Here is a 24807-nt window from a genome sequence, read left to right as displayed (position 1 = left end):
GCGGGAAAAAAGTCCCAGAAATGAGGAAAAAAACGCCCGAAATTGGGGAATTTGTGGGGAAAAAGGGATCGAAAAATCCCGGGATTGAGGGAAAAGGATCCAAAATTGCCCGAAATTGGGGAATTTGTGGGGAAAAGGGATCGAAAAATCCCGGGATTGAGGGGAAAAGGATCCAAAATTGCCCGAAATTGGGGAATTTGTGGGGGAAAAGGGATCGAAAAATCCCGGGATTGAGGGAAAAGGATCCAAAATTGCCCGAAATTGGGGAATTTGTGGGGAAAAGGGATCGAAAAATCCCGGGATTGAGGGAAAAGGATCCAAAATTGGCCGAAATCCCGGAATTTTGGGGAAAGGGATCGAAAATTCCCCCAAAATCTCAAAAATTGGGGTTGAAACGACCCGAAATCCCAAAATTGAGGGGAAAGGGATCCAAAATTGCCCGAAATCCCGGAATTTGTGGAGAAAATGGACCCAAAATTATCCGAAATCCCAAATTTAGGGGAAAGGGACCCAAAATTACCCGAAATGCCGAAATTTTGGAGAAAATGGACCCAAAATTGCCCAAAATCCCCAAATTTTGGGGTCAAAGCCCCAAAACGTCCCCAAACCCCCCGAATTTGGGGTGAAACATCCCCCCAAAAAATCCCGAAAAATCCCAAATTTGCGGAAAAATCCCCCCCAAATCCCTAAAATTCCCCAAACCCCGAAAATTTCGGTGCCAAAACCTCCAAAATTTGGATTGAAACATCCCAAAATTCCCAAAAAATCCCCAAAATCCCCAAATTCTGGCGCCAAAACCCCCAAAATTTGGATTGAAACGTTCCCAAAATTCAAAAAAAATCCCAAATTTCCCCAAATTTTGGTGCCAAAATTCCCCCAAAACCTCCAAACTTGGATTGAAACATCCCAAAATTCCCAGAATTCCCAAAATTTCCCCCAAATTCCCAAAATTTCCCCAAAATTCCCCAAATTCCCAAAATTTCCCCCAAAATTCCCAAAATTTCCCCAAATTTTCCCGCCCAAAAATTCCACGGGAACCTCCGGGGTTGAACCGCGACCTTTTATTGAGGGGGAGGGGAGGGCAAAGGTCACCCACGGTCAGCGGGGGTCACCAGTGGTCACTCGTGGTCACCGGTGGTCAGTGATGGTCAGTGAGGACCACAGGTGGTCAGTGATGGTCACTCATGGTCACCAGTGGTCAGTGGTGGTCACCAATGGTCAGAGATGGTCAGTGATGGTCAGTGATGGTCACTGGTGGTCACTGGTGGTCACTGATGGTCACTGGTGGTCACTGGTGGTCACCAATGGTCAGTGAGGACCACAGGTGGTCACTGATGGTCACTGGTGGTGACTGGTGGTCACTGATGGTCACTGGTGGTCACAGGTGGTCAGTGACGGTCAGAGATGGTCAGAGGTGGTCACTGATGGTCAGTGATGACCACAGGTGGTCAGTAATGGCCACCAATGGTCACTGGTGGTCAGCGACGCTCACAGGTGGTCAGTGACGGTCAGAGATGGTCACTGGTGGTCACAGGTGGTCAGTGACAGTCAGTGATGGTCAGAGATGGTCGGTGATGACCACAGGTGGTCAGTGATGGTCAGAAATGGTCAGTAATGGCCACCAATGGTCACTGGTGGTCACTGGTGGTCACAGGTGGTCAGTGATGGTCACTGGTGGTCACTGGTGGTCAATAATGGCCACCAATGGTCACTGATGGTCAGTGATGGTCGGTGATGGTCACTGGTGGTCAGTGATGACCACAGGTGGTCACTGGTGCTCTCAGGTGGTCAGTGATGACCACGGGTGGTCAGTTGGTGATCACTGGTGGTCACTGGTGGTCAGTGACGGTCACTGGTGATCAGTGGTGGTCAGCAATGGCCACCAATGGTCACTGATGGTCAGTGATGGTCAGTGATGGGCACTGGTGGTCAGTGATGACCACAGGTGGTCACTGATGGTCACTGGTGGTCACTGGTGGTCAATAATGGCCACCAATGGTCACTGGTGGTCACTGATGGTCACTGGTGGTCACTGGTGGTCAATAATGGCCACCAATGGTCACTGATGGTCAGTGATGGTCACTGATGGTCACTGGTGGTCACTGGTGGTCAATAATGGCCACCAATGGTCACTGATGGTCAGTGATGGTCGGTGATGGTCACTGGTGGTCAGTGATGACCACGGGTGGTCAGTTGGTGGTCACTGGTGGTCACAGGTGGTCAGTGACCAGGGGTGACCAGGGGTGACCATGGGTGCGGTCCCTCGGGGGTCACTCCGGGGTCAGTGGGCGGTCCCTCGGGGGTCAGTGGGCGGTCCCTCGGGGGTCACTCCGGGGTCAGTAGGCGTGGTTGGACACGAACAGCGACTCGCTGGCGGCCGCGCCCGCCGCGCCGCTGGGCGTGTACTTGCCCTGACACGCCAGCGAGTTGGCCTGGGGACACCGGGGGGACATTGGGGACACCGGGGGGGACATCGGGGACATTGGGGACATCGGGGGACATCGGGGGACATCGGGGGACACGAGGGTCCCCAAGGTCCCCAGTGACCGCCCGGGCCACCCTGTCCCTGTGTCCCCACGTGTCACCTCCCAACCCCGTCCCCCGTCACTCCCACCGGGTCCCAACGTCCCCAAGGTGTCCCCAGGGTGTCCCAAGGTCCCCAAAGTGTCCTCAAAGTGTCCCCAAAGTGTCCCCAGGGTGTCCCAAGGTCCCCAGGGTGTCCCCAGCTGTCCCCAGTGTGTCCCCAGGGTGTCCCCAAAGTCCCCAAAGTGTCCCCAAGGTCCCCTGGGGCCCACCCAGCCCCATTTCACGTCCCTGTGTCCCCACGTGTCAACTCCCAACTCATCCCCTGTCACTCCCACCGGGTCCCAACGTCCCCAAGGTCCCCAAAGTGTCCCCAGAGTGTCCCCAGGCTGTCCCCAGGCTGTCCCCAGTGTCCCCAGTGTCCCCAGTGTCCCCAGGCTGTCCCCAGTGTCCCCAGGCTGTCCCCAGTGTCCCCAGTGTCCCCAGTGTCCCCGGTGTCCCCAGGCTGTCCCCAGTGTCCCCAGTGTCCCCAGTGTCCCCAGGCTGTCCCCAGTGTCCCCAGGCTGTCCCCAGTGTCCCCAGGCTGTCCCCAGGCTGTCCCCAGGCTGTCCCCAGTGTCCCCAGTGTCCCCAGTGTCCCCAGGCTGTCCCCAGTGTCCCCAGTGTCCCCAGGCTGTCCCCAGTGTCCCCAGTGTCCCCAGTGTCCCCAGGCTGTCCCCAGTGTCCCCAGGCTGTCCCCAGTGTCCCCAGTGTCCCCAGTGTCCCCAGTGTCCCCAGGCTGTCCCCAGTGTCCCCAGTGTCCCCAGTGTCCCCAGTGTCCCCAGGCTGTCCCCAGTGTCCCCAGTGTCCCCGGTGTCCCCAGGCTGTCCCCAGTGTCCCCAGTGTCCCCAGTGTCCCCAGGCTGTCCCCAGGCTGTCCCCGGTGTCCCCGGTGTCCCCGGTGTCCTCGGTGTCCCCAGTGTCCCCAGTGTCCCCAGGCTGTCCCCAGTGTCCCCAGGCTGTCCCCAGTGTCCCCAGGCTGTCCCCAGTGTCCCCAGTGTCCCCAGTGTCCCCAGGCTGTCCCCAGTGTCCCCAGGCTGTCCCAGGCTGTCCCCAGTGTCCCCAGTGTCCCCAGTGTGTCCCCAGGCTGTCCCAGGCCGTCCCCAGTGTCCCCAGTGTCCCCAGGCTGTCCCAGGCTGTCCCCAGTGTCCCCAGTGTCCCCAGTGTCCCCAGTGTCCCCAGTGTCCCCGGTGTCCCCAGTGTCCCCAGTGTCCCCAGTGTCCCCAGTGTCCCCAGTGTCCCCAGGCTGTCCCCAGTGTCCCCAGTGTCCCCAATGTCCCCAGTCTGTCCCCAGGCTGTCCCCGGTGTCCCCAGTGTCCCCAGTGTCCCCGGGGCCACCCACCAGCGCCCTCTTGACGAACTCCTCCTGGGCGGCCTTGGTGTTGTCCTTCTTGCCGGCCCAGGCCTTGAGGGCCGAGGCCTGCAGGGCGCGGCCGTAGGAGAAGGTCAGAGCCCAGGGCCGGCCCAGCGGGCAGCGGTTGATGGCGTTGAGGTTCACCGAGGCCTCCTCCTCGCTCTGGCCGCCCGACAGGAAGGTGATGCCTGCCGGCGACACGGCCGCGGCGCCGTCAGCGGCGCGCGCCCCGGGACGGTGGCACGCGGTGGCACGCGGTGACGCGCACGGTGACGGTGACGCACGTACAGTGACGGTGACACACGTACAGTGACGGTGACACACGTACAGTGACGGTGACACACATACAGTGACGGTGACACACACACGGTGACGGTGACACACACACGGTGACGGTGACACACGTACAGTGACGGTGACACACGTACAGTGACGGTGACACACATACAGTGACGGTGACACACGTACAGTGACGGTGACACACATACAGTGACGGTGACACACACACGGTGACGGTGACACACACACGGTGACGGTGACACACGTACAGTGACGGTGACACACGTACAGTGACGGTGACACACATACAGTGATGGTGACACACATACAGTGACGGTGGCACACGTACAGTGACGGTGACGCACATACAGTGACGGTGACACACGTACAGTGACGGTGACACACGTACAGTGACGGTGACACACGTACAGTGACGGTGACACACGTACAGTGACGGTGACACACATACAGTGACGGTGACACACACACGGTGACGGTGACACACACACGGTGACGGTGACACACACACGGTGACGGTGACACACGTACAGTGACGGTGACACACGTACAGTGACGGTGACACACATACAGTGATGGTGACACACATACAGTGACGGTGGCACACGTACAGTGACGGTGACGCACATACAGTGACGGTGACACACGTACAGTGACGGTGACACACGTACAGTGACGGTGACACACGTACAGTGACGGTGGCACGCACACGGTGACAGTGACACACGTACAGTGACGGTGACACACACACGGTGACGGTGACACACGTACAGTGACGGTGACACACGTACAGTGACGGTGACACACGTACAGTGACGGTGACACACGTACAGTGACGGTGACACACATACAGTGACGGTGACACACACACGGTGACGGTGACACACGTACAGTGACGGTGACACACGTACAGTGACGGTGGCACACACACGGTGACGGTGACACACGTACAGTGACGGTGACACACGTACAGTGACGGTGACACACACACGGTGACGGTGACACACGTACAGTGACGGTGGCACACGTACAGTGACGGTGACACACATACAGTGACGGTGACACACGTACAGTGACGGTGACACACGTACAGTGACGGTGGCACGCACACGGTGACAGTGACACACATACAGTGACGGTGACACACATACAGTGACGGTGGCACGCACACGGTGACAGTGACACACATACAGTGACACATGGTGACAGTGACACACAGTGACGGTGACACACACACGGTGACGGTGACACACGTACAGTGACGGTGACACATGTACAGTGACGGTGACACACGTACAGTGACGGTGGCACGCACACGGTGACGGTGACACACATACAGTGACACATGGTGACAGTGACACACAGTGACGGTGACACACACACGGTGACGGTGACACACGTACAGTGACGGTGACACACGTACAGTGACGGTGGCACGCACACGGTGACGGTGACACACATACAGTGACGGTGACACACATACAGTGACGGTGACACACGTACAGTGACGGTGGCACACACACGGTGACGGTGACACACGTACAGTGACGGTGACACACGTACAGTGACGGTGGCACGCACACGGTGACGGTGACACACATACAGTGACGGTGACACACATACGGTGACACGCAGTGACACGCGGTGACACGCACAGTGACGGTGACACACGGTGACACACACACAGTGACACGCGGTGGCACACGGTGACACGCACAGTGACGGTGACACACAGACAGTGACAGTGACATGCACACAGTGACAGTGACATGCACACGGTGACACGCACACAGTGACACATGGTGACAGTGACACACGGTGACGGTGACACACACGCAGTGACGGTGACAGAGACAGGGACACGCACAGTGACTGTGACACACAGTGACGGTGACACGCACACGGTGACACATGGTGACACGCACACAGTGACGGTGACACACGGTGACAGTGACAGTAACACACGCAGTGACAGCGACACGCACAGTGACACACGGGTGACGCAGATCACAGTGACACTGACACAGAGGTGACAGTGACACACACACTGACACACACACAGGTGACACAGGTGACACCGACCTGGCACGGCGGGTGGCACCGTCCTCCGGAGCGCGGTGACGGTGACCACGGCACACACAGTGACAGTGACACTGACACACACACAGTGACACACACACAGGTGACACACACACACAGGTGACACGCACACGGTGACACAGAGGTGACAATGACACAGGTGACACCGACCTGGCACGGCGGGTGGCACCGTCCTCCGGAGCGCGGTGACGGTGGCCATGGCGATCTCCTCGGGGCTGTACTTGGTGGCGCAGGCGTGTCCCGCCGTCACCATGTTGGGCTTCAGCAGCGTCCCCTCCAGGTAGACGTGGTGGTCGCTGAGCGCCTTGTACACCGCCGCCAGCACCTGGGGACACCGGGGGACACTTGGGGACACCGGGGGACACAGCAGGTGCCAGCAAATGCCATCCAGGTGTCACCAAACCCCGCCCAGGTGTCACCAAAGCCCGCCCAGGTGACACCAAACTCCACCCAGGTGACACCAAACCCCGCCCAGGTGTCACCAAACCCCGCCCAGGAGTCACCAAACTCCGCCCAGGTGACACCAAACTCCACCCAGGTGACACCAAACCCATCTAGGTGACACCAAACCCCACCCAGGTGTCACCAAACCCCACCCAGGTGACACCAAACCCCGCCCAGGTGTCACCAAACCCATCCAGGTGACACCAAACCCCGCCCAGGTGTCACCAAACCCATCCAGGTGACACCAAACCCCGCCCAGGTGTCACCAAACTCCGCCCAGGTGACACCAAACCCCGCCCAGGTGTCACCAAACCCATCCAGGTGACACCAAACCCCGCCCAGGTATCAGCAAACCCCACCCAGGTGTCACCAAACCCCGCCCAGGTGTCACCAAAGCCCGCCCAGGTGTCACCAAAGCCATCCAGGTGTCACCAAATCCCGCCCAGGTGTCACCAAAGCCCGCCCAGGTGACACCAAACCCCGCCCAGGTGTCAGCAAACCCCGCCCAGGAGTCACCAAACTCCACCCAGGTGACACCAAACCCATCTAGGTGACACCAAACCCCACCCAGGTGTCACCAAAGCCCGCCCAGGTGACACCAAACCCCGCCCAGGTCTCAGCAAACCCTGCCCAGGTGTCACCAAACCACATCCAGGTGACACCAAACTCCACCCAGGTGACACCAAGTGTCACCAAACCCTGCCCAGGTGTCACCAAACCCCGCCCAGGTGTCACCAAACCCATCCAGGTGACACCAAACCCACCCAGGTGACACCAAACCCCGCCCAGGTATCACCAAACCCATCTAGGTGACACCAAACTCCGCCCAGGTGACACCAAAGCCCGCCCAGGTGTCACCAAACCCCGCCCAGGTCTCAGCAAACCCTGCCCAGGTGTCACCAAACCCCGCCCAGGTGTCACCAAACCCCGCCCAGGTGTCACCTCCCGGTGTCACCGTTCCCGCCAGGGCCGCGGGACGGCCCTGGGGACACTCGGGGACACTCGGGGACAGCCCGAGGTGGCCTCACCTTCTCGGTGACGTACTGGCAGGTCTTGAGGTCGTGGTCACCGTCCGGCAGGATCTCGGGCTCCACGATGGGGACAATGCCGTTCTGGGGACACGGGGACACGTCAGGGGCACCAAACCCTGCCCAGGTGCCACCAAACCCTGCCCAGGTGACACCAAACCCCGCCCAGGTGTCACCAAACCCCGCCCAGGTGACACCAAACCCCGCCCAGGTGACACCAAAGCCCGCCCAGGTGACACCAAACCCCGCCCAGGTGACACCAAACCCCGCCCAGGTGCCACCAAACCCTGCCCAGGTGCCACCAAACCCTGCCCAGGTGACACCAAACCCTCTCCAGATGTCACCAAGTGCCACCAAACCCTGCCCAGGTGTCACCAAACCCTGCCCAGGTGTCACCAAACCCTGCCCAGGTGACACCAAGCGCCACCAAACCCTGTCCAGGTGCCACCAAACCCTGTCCAGGTGCCACCAAACCCTGCCCAGGTGTCACCAAACCCTGCCCAGGTGACACCAAGCGCCACCAAACCCTGTCCAGGTGCCACCAAACCCTGTCCAGGTGACACCAAACCCTGCCCAGGTGACACCAAACCTTCTCTGAGTGCCACCAAGGCCTCTCTAGGTGTCACCAAGTGTCACCAAACTCGCTCAAAGCCCCCCAGGCCCAGCTCTCGCTGTCACCCCTCCCCCAATCAACCAACCCCTCCCCGCGCCCTGCCGACCCCCCGGTGACCCCGTGGGGACACCAGGGGACACCAGGTGAGCCCAGGCGAGGCCAGGTGACCCCGTGGTGACCCTGTGGTGACCCCAGGTGACCCCAGGTGACCCGTGGTGACCCCAGGTGACCCCGTGGTGACCCCAGGCGAGGCCCGGCAAGGCCAGGTGAGCCCATGGTGACCCCATGGTGACCTCATGGTGACCCCAGGTGACCCGTGGTGTCCCCAGGTGACCGCAGGTGACTCCGTGGTGACCCCGTGGTGACCCCGTGGTGTCCCCGTGGTGTCCCCAGATGACCCCAGGTGACCCCGTGGTGTCCCCAGGTGACCGCAGGTGACTCTGTGGTGACCCCGTGGTGACCCCGTGGTGACCCCGTGGTGACCCCAGGTGACCCGTGGTGACCCCAGATGACTCCGTGGTGACCCGTGGTGACCCCGGGTGACCCGTGGTGACCGCAGGTGACCCGCGGTGTCCCCAGGTGACCCATGGTGACCGCAGGTGACCCGTGGTGACCCGTGGTGACCCGTGGTGTCCCCAGGTGACCGCAGGTGACCCGCGGTGTCCCCAGGTGACGGTGGCGGGGCCCCGGCCCGCGGCGCCCACCTGCTGGCAGATGCTGGCGTAGCGGGCCAGCACGTTGGCGTTCTCCATGACGGCCAGCGGCGTGGGCGTGTGCGCCGAGATCTTGAGCACGCAGCGCCACTTGGCAAAGTCCGCGCCGTCCTTCTTGTACTGCGCGCAGCGCTCCATGAGGCCGTCCAGCCCTGCGGACACCGCGGGGACACCGTGGGGACACGGGGGGACACGGGGGACACCGTGGGGACAGCGGGGACACGGGGGGACACCGTGGGGACACCGTGGGGACACCGTGGGGACACCGTGGGGACACCGCGGGGACAGCGGGGACACGGGGGGACAGCGGGGACACCGTGGGGACACCGTGGGGACACCGTGGGGACACCGTGGGGACACGGGGGACACGGGGGGACAGCGGGGACACGGGGGGACAGCGGGGACAGCGGGGACACCGTGGGGACACCGTGGGGACACCGTGGGGACACCGTGGGGACACTGGGGACACCGTGGGGACAGCGTGGGGACAGCGGGGACACGGGGACACCGTGGGGACAGCGGGGACACCGTGGGGACACCGTGGGGACAGCGGGGACACTGGGGACACCGTGGGGACACCATGGGGACAGCGTGGGGACAGCGGGGACACTGGGGGCACCGTGGGGACTGCGGGGACACCATGGGGACAGTGGGGACACTGGGACACTGGGGACACTGGGACATTGAGGACATTGGGGACAGCGGGGACACTGGGGACATTGGGGACACTGGGGACACTGGGAACATTGTGGGGACATCGGGGACACTGGGGACATTGGGGACACTGGGGACACTGGGGACATTGTGGGGACACCGCTGGGGACAGCGGGGAAACGGGGGACATTGGGGACATTGGGGACATTGGGGACACTGAGGACACTGAGGACATTGTGGGGACACTGGGGACACTGGGGACACTGGGGACACTGGGGACACTGGGAGCACTGGGGACATTGTGGGGGCATCGGGGACAACAGGGACTCAGCCGTGACAAGGACAGAGACACCACGGTGACATCGGGGACACTGCGGTGACATCGGGGATGTGGCTGTGACGTCAGGGACACGGTGGTGACATCGGGGACAGCGCGGTGACATTGGGGACAGCGCGGTGACACAGGGACGGCCGCTCACCCTGGGTCGTGGTCTCGCCGTTGGTGCCGGCCAGGGGCACCACGCCCTTGTCCACCTGCGGGACACGCACATGTCACACACGTCACCACGGCCACCGGGGCCACCAGGGCCACCATGGCCACCATGGCCACCAAGGCCACCAAGGTCACCAAGGCCACCAAGGCCACCAAGGTCACCATGGCCACCATGGCCACCAAGGCCACCATGGCCACCAAGGCCACCAAGGCCACCAAGGTCACCAGGGCCACCAAGGCCACCAGGGCCACCAAGGCCACCAAGGCCACCAAGGTCACCAGGGCCACCAAGGCCACCAAGGTCACCAAGGTCACCAGGGCCACCAAGGCCACCAGGGCCACCAAGGCCACCAAGGCCACCAAGGCCACCAGGGCCACCAAGGCCACCAAGGTCACCATGGCCACCAGGGCCACCAAGGCCACCAAGGTCACCAAGGTCACCAGGGCCACCAAGGCCACCAGGGCCACCAAGGCCACCAAGGCCACCAAGGCCACCAGGGCCACCAAGGCCACCCCGCCCCGTGTCCCCTCCACGTCCCCACCCCGGGGTCACCCAGCTGGGTCAACGCAGCAACCCCCACCCCCAAAATGTCCCCAACGTCCCCAAATGTCCTAAAGCCCCCCAAGGTCCCCAGGGTGTCCCCAATGTCCCCAAGGTCCCCAACGCATCCCCAATGTCCTAAGGTGTCCCCAGGGTGTCCCCAAGATGCCCCTGAGGTCCCCAAGGTGTCCCCAAGGTCCCTAAGGTGTCCCCAACGTCCCCAATGTCCCCAAAGCGTCCCCAACGTCCCCGAGGTGTCCCCAACATCCCCAACGTCCCCGAGGTGTCTCCAATGTCCCCAACGCCCCCGAGGTGTCCCCAATGTCCCCGAGGTGTCCCCAACGTCCCCGAGGTGTCCCCGAGGTGTCCCCAAGATGTCCCCAAAGTGTCCCCAAGGTGTCCCTGAGGTTCCCAAGGTGTCCCCAACATCCCCAATGTCCCCAAAGCATTCCCAACGTCCCCGAGGTGTCCCCAATGTCCCCGAGGTGTCCCCAAGGTGTCCCCAAGGTCCCCGAGGTGTCCCCAACATCCCCCAACGCCCCCGAGGCGTCCCCCAGTGCCCCCAACGCCCCCGAGGCGTCCCCAATGTCCCCGAGGCGTCCCCAATGTCTCCAAGGTGTCCCCAATGCGTCCCCAACGCCCCCAAAGCATCCCCAATGTCCCCGAGGCGTCCCCAATGTCCCCAAGGTGTCCCCAATGTCCCCAAGGTGTCCCCAAAGCGTCCCCAAGGTCCCCGAGGCGTCCCCAACGTCCCCCGACGCCCGCGAGGCGGCGGCGCGCCCACCTTGATGCCGACCAGCGCCCCCTTGTCGCGGATGACCTGCGGGAAGGGGCGGCCGTCGTCGGCCTTCTGGTACATGGTCTCGTGGAAGAGGATGACGCCGCCGAGGCACGGCTCCACGCGCTTGTCGGCCGTGAAGAGCAGCTGCCGGTACCAGCGCCGGTTCTCCTCCGTGTTCTCGGCGCCCACCGAGCTCAGCCGCTTGGCGATGCTGCCTGGGGGCGGGGCAGGGCGGGGCGGGGCCAGTGTAAACCGGGATGGGCCGGGACGGGCCGGCATGGACCGGTATGGACCAGTATGGACCAGTATGGACCAGTATAAACTGGTATGGACCAATATGGACTAGGATGGACCGAGATGGACCAGTATGGACCAGTATGGACCAGTGTAAACCGGGATGGGCCGGTATAAACTGGTATGGACCAATATGGACTAGGATGGACCGATATGGACCAGTATGGACCAGTATGGACCAGTGTAAACCGGGATGGGCCAGTATAAACTGGTATGGACCAATATGGACTAGGATGGACCGATACGGACCAGTATGGACCGGTATGGACCAGTGTGGACCAGTATGGACCAGTGTAAACCGGGATGGGCCGGGATGGACCGGGATGGACCAGTATGGACCAGTATGGACCAGTATGGACCAGTGTAAACCGGGATGGGCCGGGATGGACCGGGATGGACCAGTATGGACCGGTATGGACCAGTATGGACCAGTGTAAACCGGGATGGACCAGTGTAAACTGGTATGGACCAATATGGACTAGGATGGACCGATATGGACCAGTATGGACCGGTATGGACCAGTATGGACCAGTATGGACCAGTGTAAACCGGGATGGGCCGGGATGGACCGGTATGGACCAGTATAAACCAGGATGGACCAGTGTAAACCGGGATGGACCAGGATGGACCAGTATGGACCAGTATGGACCAGTATGGACCAGTGTAAACCGGGATGGGCCGGGACGGGCCGGTATGGACCAGTATAAACCGGGATGGACCAGTGTAAACCGGGATGGACCAGGATGGACCAGTATGAAACAGTATAAACGGGTATGGACCAGTATGGACCAGTATGGACCGGTATGGACCAGTATGGACCGGTATAAACCGGTATGGACCGGTATGGACCAGTATAAACCAGTATGGACCAATATGGACCGGTATGAAACAGTATAAACCGGTATGGACCAGTATAAACCAGTATGGAGCGGTATGGAGAGTATGGACCGGTATAAACCGGTATGGACCAGTATAAACCAGTATAGGCCAGTATAAACTGGTGTGAACCAAGATGGACCAGTATGGACCACTATGGACCAGTATAAACCAGTATGGACCAGCATGGACCACTATGGATCAGTATAAACCGGTATGGACCAGGATGGACCAGTATGGACCAGTATGGACCAGTATAAACCGGTATGGACCAGGATGGGCCAGTAGAAACCAGTCTGGACCAGTACGGACCAGTATAAACCAGTATGGACCAATATGGACCAGCATAAACTGGTATGGACCAGTATGGACCAGTTAGACCAGTATAACCGAGTATACCCCAGTATAACCCAGTATAACCCAGTATAACCAGTATAACCCATTCCAAACCAGTATAACCCAGTATAACCCAGTATACCCAGTCCACCCCAGTATAAACCAGTACAAACCAGTATAAACCAGTGCAAACCAGTATAAACCAGTCCAAACCAGTATAAACCAGTACAAACCAGTGGACTCATCGGCGGCCAGGATCCCCTTGCCCGGGCTCACGATGCGCTGGGCTATGGCCCCAGTATAACCCAGTATAACCCAGTATAACCCAGTATACCCAGTATACCCAGTCCACCCCAGTATAAACCAGTATAAACCAGTACAAACCAGTGGACTCATCGGCGGCCAGGATCCCCTTGCCCGGGCTCACGATGCGCTGGACTATGGCCCCAGTATAACCCAGTATAACCCAGTATAACCCAGTATAACCCAGTATACCCAGTATACCCAGTATACCCAGTCCACCCCAGTCCAAACCAGTATAAACCAGTACAAACCAGTGGACTCATCGGCGGCCAGGATCCCCTTGCCCGGGCTCACGATGCGCTGGGCTATGGCCCCAGTATAACCCAGTATAACCCAGTATAACCCAGTATAACCCAGTATAACCCAGTGTAACCCAGTATAACCCAGTATACCCAGTATACCCAGTCCACCCCAGTATAAACCAGTATAAACCAGTACAAACCAGTGGACTCATCGGCGGCCAGGATCCCCTTGCCCGGGCTCACGATGCGCTGGGCTATGGCCCCAGTATAACCCAGTATAACCCAGTATAACCCAGTATAACCCAGTATACCCAGTATACCCAGTATACCCAGTCCACCCCAGTCCAAACCAGTATAAACCAGTACAAACCAGTGGACTCATCGGCGGCCAGGATCCCCTTGCCCGGGCTCACGATGCGCTGGGCTATGGCCCCAGTATAACCCAGTATAACCCAGTATAACCAGTATAACCCAGTATAACCCAGTATACCCAGTATAACCCAGTATACCCAGTCCACCCCAGTATAAACCAGTATAAACCAGTACAAACCAGTGGACTCATCGGCGGCCAGGATCCCCTTGCCCGGGCTCACGATGCGCTGCGCGATCGCCGCCAGTTCCTGTTTCTGCTCCGGGCTCAGCGCGGGCACGGGCGGCGACATCTTGTGGTCGCTGAGGGGAATGGCAGCCCCGGGGGAGGGGGAGTGACGTCAGACGTGACGTGGTGGGGGTGACGTCATGGAGGGCGTGGAAAGGGGAGGGAGGGGACTGGGAGAAACTGGGAGGGGACTGGGAGATACTGGGAGGAACTGGGAGGGGACTGGGGGGAACTGGGAGGGAACTGGGAGGGGACTGGGGGGAACTGGGAGGGGACTGGGAGGGGACTGGGGGGAACTGGGAGGGAACTGGGAGGGGACTGGGGGTAACTGGGAGGGGACTGGGAGGGGACTGGGGGGAACTGGGAGGGAACTGGGAGGGGACTGGGGGGAACTGGGAGGGAACTGGGGGGAACTGGGAGGGAACTGGGGGGAACTGGGAGGGGACTGGGGGGAACTGGGAGGGGACTGGGGGGAACTGGGAGGGGACTGGGACCAGCTGGGACAAACTGGGAAGGGATTGGGAGGGAACTGGGAGATACTGGGATATACTGGGTGGGCACTGGGGGATACTGGGATATACTGGGAGGGGACTGGGAGATACTGGGATATACTGGGTGGGCACTGGGGGATACTGGGATATACTGAGGGGACTGGGAGATACTGGGGGATACTGGGTGGGCACTGGGGGATACTGGGATATACTGGGAGAGGACTGGGAGGGAACTGGGAGGGGACTGGGTTATACTGGGAGGGAACTGGGAGATACTGGGAGGGGACTGGGAGGGGACTGGGAGAGAATTGCGCTATACTGGGATATACTGGGAGGGGACTGGGGGATACTGGGATATACTGGGAAGGGACTGGGAGAGAATTGCACTATACTGGGAGAGAGTGGGAGGGGACTGGGACAGGACAAGGAGGGGACTGGGTTCTACTGGGAGGGACTGGGAAGATACTGGGATATACTGGGAGGGACTGGGAGGGGTTTGACAGGCAGCGGGAGGGACTGGGAGTGAACTGGGAAGGATCAGAGGTCACTGGGAATGAACTGGGAGTGACTGGAAGTGAACTGGGATTGAACTGGGAGTGGACTGGGAAGGTTTAGAGGTCACTGGGGGCACTGGGAATGAACTGGGAGGGGACTGGGAGTGAACTGGGAGTGAACTGGGAGTGGACTGGGATTGAACTGGGAGCACTGGGATTGAACTGGGAGTGAACTGGGAGTGGACTGGGAGTGGACTGGGGGCACTGGGAATGAACTGGGAGTGAACTGGGAGTGGACTGGGAGTGGACTGGGGGCACTGGGAATGAACTGGGAGTGAACTGGGAGTGAACTGGGAATGAACTGGGAGTGAACTGGGAGGGACTGGGAATGAACTGGGGGAGCAGTGGGAGTGAACTGGGAGTGAACTGGGAGGGGGACTGGGAATGAACTGGGAGTGAACTGGGAGCACTGGGAGTGAACTGGGGGCACTGGGAATGAACTGGGAGGGGACTAGGAGCACTGGGAGTGAACTGGGAGGGGACTAGGAGCACTGGGAGTGAACTGGGGGCACTGGGAATGAACTGGGGGCACTGGGAATGAACTGGGAGGGACTGGGAGCACTGGGAGTGAATTGGGGGCACTGGGAATGAACTGGGAGGGACTGGGAGCACTGGGAATGAACTGGGAGTGAACTGGGAGGCGACTGGGAGCACTGGGAGTGAACTGGGGGAACCAGGAATGAACTGGGAGGGACTGGGAATGAACTGGGGACACTGGGAGGGACTGGGGGATACTGGGAGCACTGGGAGTGAACTGGGAGTGAACTGGGGGAACTGGGAATGAACTGGGAGGGACTGGGAAGGTTTAGAGGTCACTGGGAGGGAACTGGGATTGAACTGGGAGCACTGGGAGTGAACTGGGGGCACTGGGAGAACTGGGAGTGAACTGGGAGCACTGGGAATGAACTGGGAGTGAACTGGAAGCACTGGGAGTGAACTGGGAATGAACTGGGAGTGAACTGGGAATGAACTGGGAGGGACTGGGAAGGTTTAGAGGTCACTGGGAGCACTGGGAATGAACTGGGAGGGGACTGGAAGTGGACTGGGGGCACTGGGAGTGAACTGGGAGCAGTGGGAGGGACTGGGGGATACTGGGAGCACTGGGAATAACCTGGGAGTGAACTGGGGGCACTGGGAGTGAACTGGGAATGAACTGGGAGTGGACTGGGAAGGATCAGAGGTCACTGGGAGCACTGGGAATGAACTGGGATTGAACTGGGAGCACTGGGATTGAACTGGGAGTGAACTGGGAGTGGACTGGGAGTGAACTGGGAGCACTGGGAGTGAACTGGGAGGGACTGGGAATGACCTGGGAGTGAACTGGGAGTGAACTGGGAGTGAACTGGGAGTGAACTGGGAGTGAACTGGGAGTGGACTGGGAGGGATCAGAGGTCACTGGGAGGGAACTGGGAGCAGATAAGGAGGGCACTGATAAGGACTGGGGGCACTGGGAGGGGACTGGGATTGAACTGGGAGCACTGGGAGTGAACTGGGGACACCGGGGGGAGGAGAACCCCAAATTTTGGGAAAAATCCCAGAAATTGGAGGGAAAAAAATCAAAAATTTGGGGGAAAATCTCAGGATTTGGAGGAGAAAAAATTAAAATTTTGGGGGAAAATCTCAGGATTTTGAGGAAAAAAAAAAACCAAACAACAAAACCCAACCGGATTTTGAGAAGAGCCCCGAAATTTTGAGGGGAAAACCCCAAAATTTTTAGAGAAAAAACTCCAAGATTTTTAGGGAAAAATCCCAAGACTTTGAGGAAAAAACCCCAAAATTTTGTGGAAAAAAACCCCCGAATTTTGAGGAAAAAAAACCCAAAATTTTGAGGCAAAACCCCCAAATTTTGAGGAAAAAACCCAAAATTTTGAGGAAAAACCCCCAAATTTTGAGGCAAAAACCTCCAGATTTTTGGAAGGAAAAAAAAACCCCAAAAATTCGTGGAGGAAAAAAAAAACCCAAACCCGGATTTTTGGGACGAGGGAAAGGAAAAAAACCCAAAACAAAAACCAAAAAAACAAACGGCAAAATTAAGAAAAAAACCCCAAGATTTTGAGGGAAAAACCCCAAATTTTGAGGAAAAAACCCCAAAATTTTGAAGGGAAAAAACCCCAAATTTGGAATGTAAAAACCTGAAGTTTTTGAGAGAAAAACCCCAAAATTTTGAGGAAAAAACCCCAAATTTTGAAGGTAAAAATCTCAAGTTTTTGAGGGAAAAAACCCCCAAATTTTGAGGAGAAAACCCCAAATTTTGAGGAAAAAACCTCCAAATTTTGAAGGAAAAAAACCCCAAAACTTTGAAGGGAAAAACCCCCAAATTTTGAGGAAAAAAACCCCCAAATTTTGAGGAGAAAACCCCCAAAATTTTGAGGAGAAAACCCTAAATTTTGAGGAAAAAACCCCCAAATTTTGAAGGTAAAAATCTCAACTTTTTGAGGGAAAAACCCCAAAATTTTGAGGAAAAAAACCCCCAAATTTTGAGGAAAAAACCCCCAAATTTTGAGGAAAAAAAACCCCAAATTTTGAGGAGAAAACCCCACAAATTTTGAGGAAAAAACCCCCAAATTTTGAGGCGAAAACTTCCAGATTTTCAGAAGGAAAAAAAAACCCCAAAAATTCGCAGGAAAAAAAACCAAAACCCGGATTTTTGGGACGAGGGAAAGGAAAAAAAAACAACCCAAAACAAAAACAAAAACCAAAAAAACAAACCCCAAAATTAAGAAAAAAACCCCAAGATTTTGAGGGAAAAACCCCCAAATTTTGAGGAGAAATCGCCAAATTTTGAGGAAAAAACCTCCAAATTTTGAAGGAAAAAAACCCCAAAACTTTGAAGGAAAAAAAACCCAAATTTTGAGGAGAAACCCCCAAATTTTGAGAAAAAAACCCCCAAATTTTGAGGAAAAAACCCCCAAATTTTGAGGAAAAAACCTCCAAATTTTGAGGAAAAAACCCCAAAATTTTGAGGAGAAAACCCCCAAATTTTCAGGAGAAAACCCCAAAATTTTGAGAAAAAAACCCCCAAATTTTGAGGAAAAAACCCCAAATTTTGAGGAAAAAACCCCCAAATTTTGAGGAAAAAAGCCCCAAATTTTGAGGAAAAAACCCCCAAATTTTGAGGAGAAAAACCCCCAAATTTTGAGGAAAAAAAACCCCCAAATTTTGAGGAAAAAACCCCCAAATTTTGAGGAAAAAACCTCCAAATTTTGAGGAAAAAACCCCAAAATTTTGAGGAGAAAACCCCCAAATTTTCAGGAGAAAACCCCAAAATTTTGAGAAAAAAACCCCCAAATTTTGAGGAAAAAACCCCAAATTTTGAGGAAAAAACCCCCAAATTTTGAGGAAAAAAGCCCCAAATTTTGAGAAAAAAACCCCCAAATTTTGAGGAAAAAACCCCCAAATTTTGAGGCGAAAACCTCCAGATTTTCAGAAGGAAAAAAAAAAACCCCAAAAATTCGCAGGAAAAAAACCCAAAACCCGGATTTTTGGGACGAGGGAAAGGAAAAAAAAAAAACCCCAAACCAAAACAAAAACCAAAAAAACAAACCCCAAAATTAAGAAAAAAACCCCAAGATTTTGAGGGAAAAACCCCCAAATTTTGAATGCAAAAACCTGAAGTTTTTGGGAGAAAAACCCCAAAATTTTGAGGAAAAAAACTCCAAATTTTGAAGGAAAAAACCCCAAATTTTGAGGAAAAAAATCCCCAAATTTTGAGGAGAAATCGCCAAATTTTGAGGAAAAAACCTCCAAATTTTGAAGGAAAAAAACCCCAAAACTTTGAAGGAAAAAAACCCCAAAATTTTGAGGAAAAAAACCCCAAATTTTGAGGAGAAAACCCCAAAACTTTGAAGGAAAAAACCCCAAAATTTTGACGAAAAAACCTCCAAATTTTGAGGAGAAAACCCCAAAATTTTGAGGCGAAAACCTCCAGATTTTCAGAAGGAAAAAAAAACACCCCAAAATTTACGGAAATAAAAACAAACCCCAAAACCCGGATTTTTGGGACGAGGGAAAAGAAAAAATAAACCCCAAAACCAAACCCCGACTTTTCGCTGGTCACTCACTGAGTGTCCGAGGAGTGTCCGAGGATTGTCCGGAGTGTCCGAGGATTGTCCGGAGTGTCCGAGGAGTGTCCGGAGTGTCCGAGGATTGTCCGGAGTGTCCGAGGAGTGTCCGGAGTGTCCGAGGAGTGTCCGGAGTGTCCGAGGATTGTCCGGAGTGTCCGAGGATTGTCCGGAGTGTCCGAGGAGTGTCCGAGACCTGCGGGAGCGAAGCCGGGAATGTCACCGGGCGTTTCCCAAATCCCGGGAATGTTCCCAAGGGCGGCTCAAGGGGACGGCCGGGAGGAGGAGGAGGAGGAGGAAGGACAGGGAGAGGTCGCCCTCCCCTCCCCCACCGCCAATCCGCCGCTTGCGCCCCGAAATTTCGACTTTGGCACCTTTAAAATCGATTTTTGCGCCCCGAAATTTCGACTTTGGCACCTTTAAAATCGATTTTTGCGCCCCGAAATTTCGACTTTGGCACCTTTAAAATCGATTTTTGCGCCCCCGAGTTCGACTTTTCACCCTCCAAATGGAGTTCGGAACCCTCCCCCCCCTTGGACTTTTTCCCCTCCCCCCCTCTCTCACGATTTCGACCTTTTCACCCCCCGGATTCGCCTTTTTCACCCCGAAATTCGACTTTTTCACCCCAAACTTCTCATTTTTTGCCCCAAATTCGCCTTTTTCACCCCAAAATTCACCATTTTCACCCCGAAATTCAACTTTTTCACCCCAAAATTCACCTTTTTTTGCCCCAAAATTCACCATTTTCACCCCGAAATTCAACTTTTTCACCCCAAAATTCACCTTTTTTGCCCCAAAATTCACCATTTTCACCCCAAAATTCAACTTTTTCACCCCAAAATTCGCCTTTTTTGCCCCAAATTCGCCTTTTTCACCCCAAAATTCACCATTTTCACCCCGAAATTCAACTTTTTCACCCCAAAATTCGCCTTTTTTGCCCCAAATTCGCCTTTTTCGCCCCAAATTTGCCTGTTTCACCCCAAAATTCACCATTTTCACCCCAAACTTCGCCTTTTTCACCCCAAAATTCGACTTTTTCACCCCAAAATTCGCCTTTTTTGCCCCAAATTCGCCTTTTGCACCCCAAAATTCACCATTTTCACCCCGAAATTTGCCTTTTTCACCCCAAACTTCTCCTTTTTTGCCCCAAATTCGCCTTTTTCACCCCAAAATGCACCATTTTCACCCCCAAATTCAACTTTTTCACCCCAAAATCTGCCTTTTCACCCCCAAATTCGCCTTTTTCACCCCAAAATTTGCCTTTTTCACCCCAAAATTCACCATTTCACTCCAAAATTTGCCTTTTTCACCCCAAATTCACCTTTTTCACCCCAAAATTCGCCTTTTTCACCCCAAAATCTGCAGCCAGACGCCAAAATCCCGTTGTTTCACCCCACAATATTTGGCTTTTCGCCGAAAAATCTGCATTTTTTACCTCAAAACTCGTCATTTTTTACCCCAAAAATCTGAATTTTCACCCCAAAATCTGCGTTTTTACCTCAAAACTCGTCATTTTTTACCCCCAAAATCCGCCCCAGACCCCAAAATCCGAACTTTTCACCCCAAAATCTGATCTTTTCACCTCAGGATTTCCTCCCAAACCCCAAAATTCGCGATTTTCACCTCAAATTCTCCACTTTTCACCTCAGGATTTCCTCCCAAACCGCAAAATTCGCGATTTTCACCTCAAAATCTGCCCTTTTCACCTCAGGATTTCCTCCCAAACCCCAAAATTCGCGATTTTCACCTCAAAATCCGAGTTTTTTACCTCAAAATCTGCCCTTTTCACCTCAGGATTTCCTCCCAAACCCCAAAATTCGCGATTTTCACCTCAAAATCTGCCCTTTTCACCTCAAATTCTGCCCTTTTCACCTCAAATTCTCCACTTTTTACCTCAGGATTTCCTCCCAAACCCCAAAATTCGAACTTTTCACCTCAAAATCTGCCCTTTTCACCTCAGGATTTCCTCCCAAACCCCAAAATTCCCGATTTTCACCTCAAAATCTGATCTTTTTACCTCAGGATTTCCTCCCAAACCCCAAAATTCGCGATTTTCACCTCAAATTCTCCACTTTTCACCTCAGGATTTCCTCCCAACCGCCAAAATTCACGATTTTCACCTCAAAAATCCGACTTTTTTACCTCAAATTCTCCACTTTTCACCTCAGGATTTCCTCCCCAACCGCCAAAATTCGCGATTTTCACCTCAAATTCTGCCCTTTTCACCTCAAATTCTCCACTTTTCACCTCAGGATTTCCTCCCAAACCCCAAAATTCGCGATTTTCACCTCAAAATCTCTTTTCCCCCTCCAAACCTGCGCTTTTCCCCCCTCTCACTTCCTCCAACCGCCCCAAACGTCCCCCGGCCGCCCAAAATCCGCCTTTTCCCCCCTCCGATCCCGCTCCCTCGCCCCCAATCCCGCCTCTTTCACCCCCAGCTCGGCCCCTTTCCCCTCACGACTCCCGCCCCGGGCCCAAAATTCGCTTTTTTCACCCCAAAAATTCCGCCCCCCCCCCCCCCCCCCCCCCCCTTCCCCCCTTCAACCTGGGCTCCGCAGCGGCGCTGGCGGGGGGCGTGGCTTGCAGCGGTGACGCCACCACAGCCACGCCCAAGTAGGCGTGGCCTTAAAAGGGCAACGCCGCGCGCTGAGTCACGGTGGGCCCCACCGGGGTAGGGGGGGGAGATTTTGGGGTGAAAAAGGCAAATTTTGGGGTTCAGGGGATGTCCCGGGGGGGGGTTTTTGGGGTTCGGGGTGATTTTGGGGGGGTTCAGAGAGCTCTGTTTTGGGGTTCTGGGGGGAGGGGGAATTTGGGGGGTTCGGATTTTTGGGGGTCCGGGGTCAAATTTTGGGGGTCCGGGGTCAAATTGGGGTTCGAGGTCAAATTTGGGGGTCCCGGGTCAAATTTGGGGGGTTCAGGGTCAATTTGGGGGATTCGAGGTCAAATTTGGGGGTCCAGGACTCAAATTTTGGGGGCCCCGGGGTCAAATTTGGGGGTCCGAGGTCAAATTTGGGGGTTCGGGGTCAAATTTGGGGGGTTCAGGGTCAATTTTGGGGGTCCTGGGGTCAAATTTGGGGGTTCGAGATCAAATCTGGGGGGATTCAGGGTCAATTTTGGAGTCCAGGGTCAAATTTTGGGGTCCAGGGTCAAATTTGGGGTCCTGGGGTAAATTTTGGGGTCCCGGGGTAAATTTGGGTGAGGCATATTTGGGGAGTGAGTCAATGGGGGGTAGGGTCAATTTTGGGGATTCGAAGTCAAATTTTGGGGCTCCAGGGTCAATGTTGGGGGTCCTGGGGTCAAATTTGGGGGCCTGGGTCAATTTTGGGGGTCCAGGATCAAATTTTGGGGGTCCGGGGTCAAATTTGGGGGTCCTGGGGTCAATTTTGGGGTCCAGGATCAATTTTGGGGGTCCCGGGGTCAAATTTGGGGGTTTGAGGTCAAATTTTGGGGGTTCGAGGTCAAATTTGGGGGTCCTGGGGTCAAATTTGGGGGTTCGGGGTCAAATTTGGGGGTCCCGGGGTCAATTTGGGGGTTGGATTTGGGGCTCCCGGGGGGGTTTTTGGGATTGTTGGGGAACGAGGAGGATTTGGGATAATCCGGGGAATTTGGGGAATCTTTGGGGATAATCCCGGGGAATTTGGGGAATCTTTGGGACAATCCCGGGGAATTTGGGGAATTTTTGGGGACAATCCCGGGGATATTTTGGGGGACTCTCCCCACCCCTCCCCCCACAAATTTTGGATTTATTGGGAATTTTTTTTTTATTTTTGGGGGGGATTTTGGAGGGATTTTTTTGGGACAATCCGGAGGGAATTTTACCGACTCTCCCACCCCTCCCCCCCACAAATTTTGGGATTTTTGGGGGGATTTTTTGGGGACAAACCCCCGAGAAATTTTGGGGGATTTTTTGGGGCATTCTCCCACCCCCTCCCCCCCTCCAAATTTTGGGATTTTTTCGGGGATTTTTTTGGGGATTTTTTGGGGACAATCCCGGGGGGAATTTTACCGACTCTCCCACCCCTCCCCCTCCCAAATTTCGGGATTTTTGGGGGCGATTTTTTTGGATTTTTCGGGGATTTTTTGGGGATTTTTTGGGGACAATCCCGAGGGGAATTTTACCGACTCTCCCACCCCTCCCCCCCCCCAAATTTTGGGATTTTTTTTTGATTTTTTGGGGACAATCCCGGGGGGAATTTTTGGCCACTCTCCCACCCCTCCCCCCCCCAAATTTCGGGATTTTTTGGGGGGGGATTTTTTTTGGGCTTTTTCGGGGAGGATTTTTTTTAGGGATTTCGGGGGACAATCCCGGGAGCATTTTTTCGCCCACCCTCCCCCCCTCTCCCCTCCCCAAATTTCGGGGCGATTTTTTTTTTTTTTATTTTTTTTTGGGAGGGGGGGGAGGGGTCTCTCACTCACCCTGCGGTGTCCGGGGGGGCGGCGCGCGGGGGGCTCCGGGGGGCTCCCCCTTATATCGCCTTCCCCCCCTCCCCCCGTGACCTTCTCGGGTCCCCTTTGACCTTTCGGGAGCCCAAAATAGCCCCGCCCCTCCCCCACCCCGGCGCCAGCGCGGTGGGGGAGGGGAAGAGGCCGCCCCTCCCCCCCCCCCCAATTTTTTTCCCCCTCGATTTTTTGGGGACCCCTCCCCCTCTCTCCCCCTCCCCCCCCCCAATTTTTGGGCCCCTCCCCCCCCCTCAATTCCCCGATTTTTTTTTTTTTGGGGGGGGAGGGGTGTCCTCCACTTTACCCCCCTCCCCCATTTTGCCCCTCCCCCCCCACCAAATTTTGGGGGAGCCCTTTTTACCCCCTCCCCCCCCCCATTTCCCAGCCCCGAATTTGGCCCCTCCCCCTTTTTTTGGGACCCCCCCCCTCAAATTTTGGGGGCCCCTCCCCCCTTTGGCTCGTTCCTATTTTTAGGACTCCAAATTTTGGCCCCGCCCCCTTTTTTGGGACCCCAAATTTTGGTCCCGCCCCCTTTTTGGTACCCCAAATTTTGGCCCCGCCCACTTTTTTCTGTCCCCAAGTTTTGGCCCGCCCCTTTGTTGGGCCCCTCCCAATTTTGGGGTCCCGCCCCCTCTGTTGGACTCCTAATGAGGGGGCGTGGCCTCGCTGCCTCTTTTCCCGTGACGTCGCGATTAAAATCTCATTAATATTCACGCGTTCAATCATTATGCTAATCAGCCCCCTCCCCGCGTGCTCCCATTGGCCCCCTTTAAATCCCGCCCTCCTCCTCTCAGCCAATCAGCGCCGCGCCTTCCGCCGCCTCAGCCAATCAGCGCCCGCCCCTCCACCGCCCCCCCGCTCTGCCCGGCAACGCCCCGTGATTGGCTGGCGGCGCGGGCCAATCAGCGCGCGCGGCGTTGCCACCGTTGCTGTGGAGACGCCGGAGGGGGAGGGAGGGCCGGGGCGGCCGGGATGCAAATTTATGTAAATGAGCATGCATGAGGCGCTGAGGGAGGATCCGCCCCCGCTGCCGG

The 24807-nt window shown here is 56.2% G+C and overlaps 2 protein-coding genes across 4 annotated transcripts; one reads left to right on the top strand and one right to left on the bottom strand.

Annotated features, from left to right (window-relative positions):
- Window positions 1–1046: 1046 nt before the first annotated feature.
- ALDOA (aldolase, fructose-bisphosphate A) lies at window positions 1047–23799 on the bottom strand. 3 transcript variants are annotated; one of them, XM_066208861.1, is made up of 11 exons: window positions 21539–21665; window positions 20655–21453; window positions 19334–19529; window positions 14180–14301; window positions 11582–11793; window positions 10243–10297; window positions 9101–9261; window positions 7784–7867; window positions 6462–6636; window positions 3903–4102; window positions 1047–2432 (listed from the first exon to the last, which is right to left on the bottom strand). In XM_066208861.1, exons 4-11 carry the CDS (start codon window positions 14289–14291, stop codon window positions 2337–2339), a joined length of 1095 nt encoding a protein of 364 aa, XP_066064958.1. In that variant the 5' UTR covers window positions 14292–14301; window positions 19334–19529; window positions 20655–21453; window positions 21539–21665; the 3' UTR covers window positions 1047–2336. The 3 variants fall into 3 exon arrangements, with proteins under 3 accessions (XP_066064958.1, XP_066064961.1, XP_066064960.1); XM_066208864.1 differs by lacking the exons at window positions 20655–21453; window positions 21539–21665 and adding an exon at window positions 23750–23799; XM_066208863.1 differs by lacking the exons at window positions 20655–21453; window positions 21539–21665 and adding an exon at window positions 21879–21900.
- LOC136305585 (uncharacterized) lies at window positions 3175–3810 on the top strand (the record flags this gene model as incomplete). The annotated part of the gene is given in 4 exon segments (XM_066208865.1): window positions 3175–3306; window positions 3308–3424; window positions 3426–3586; window positions 3618–3810. Coding segments are annotated over 4 exon segments (603 nt in total), but the record flags the coding sequence as incomplete, so codon positions are not given.
- Window positions 23800–24807: the final 1008 nt, after the last annotated feature.

This window comes from Chamaea fasciata, unplaced genomic scaffold, assembly GCF_029207755.1.
Source record: "Chamaea fasciata isolate MVZ Bird 193981 ecotype frontalis unplaced genomic scaffold, bChaFas1.0.hap1 SCAF_501, whole genome shotgun sequence".
In the NCBI taxonomy this organism is placed as follows: Eukaryota; Metazoa; Chordata; class Aves; order Passeriformes; family Sylviidae; genus Chamaea; species Chamaea fasciata.
Note: the sequence above shows the minus strand (reverse complement) of the source record. Positions and strands in the feature narration are given on the sequence as shown.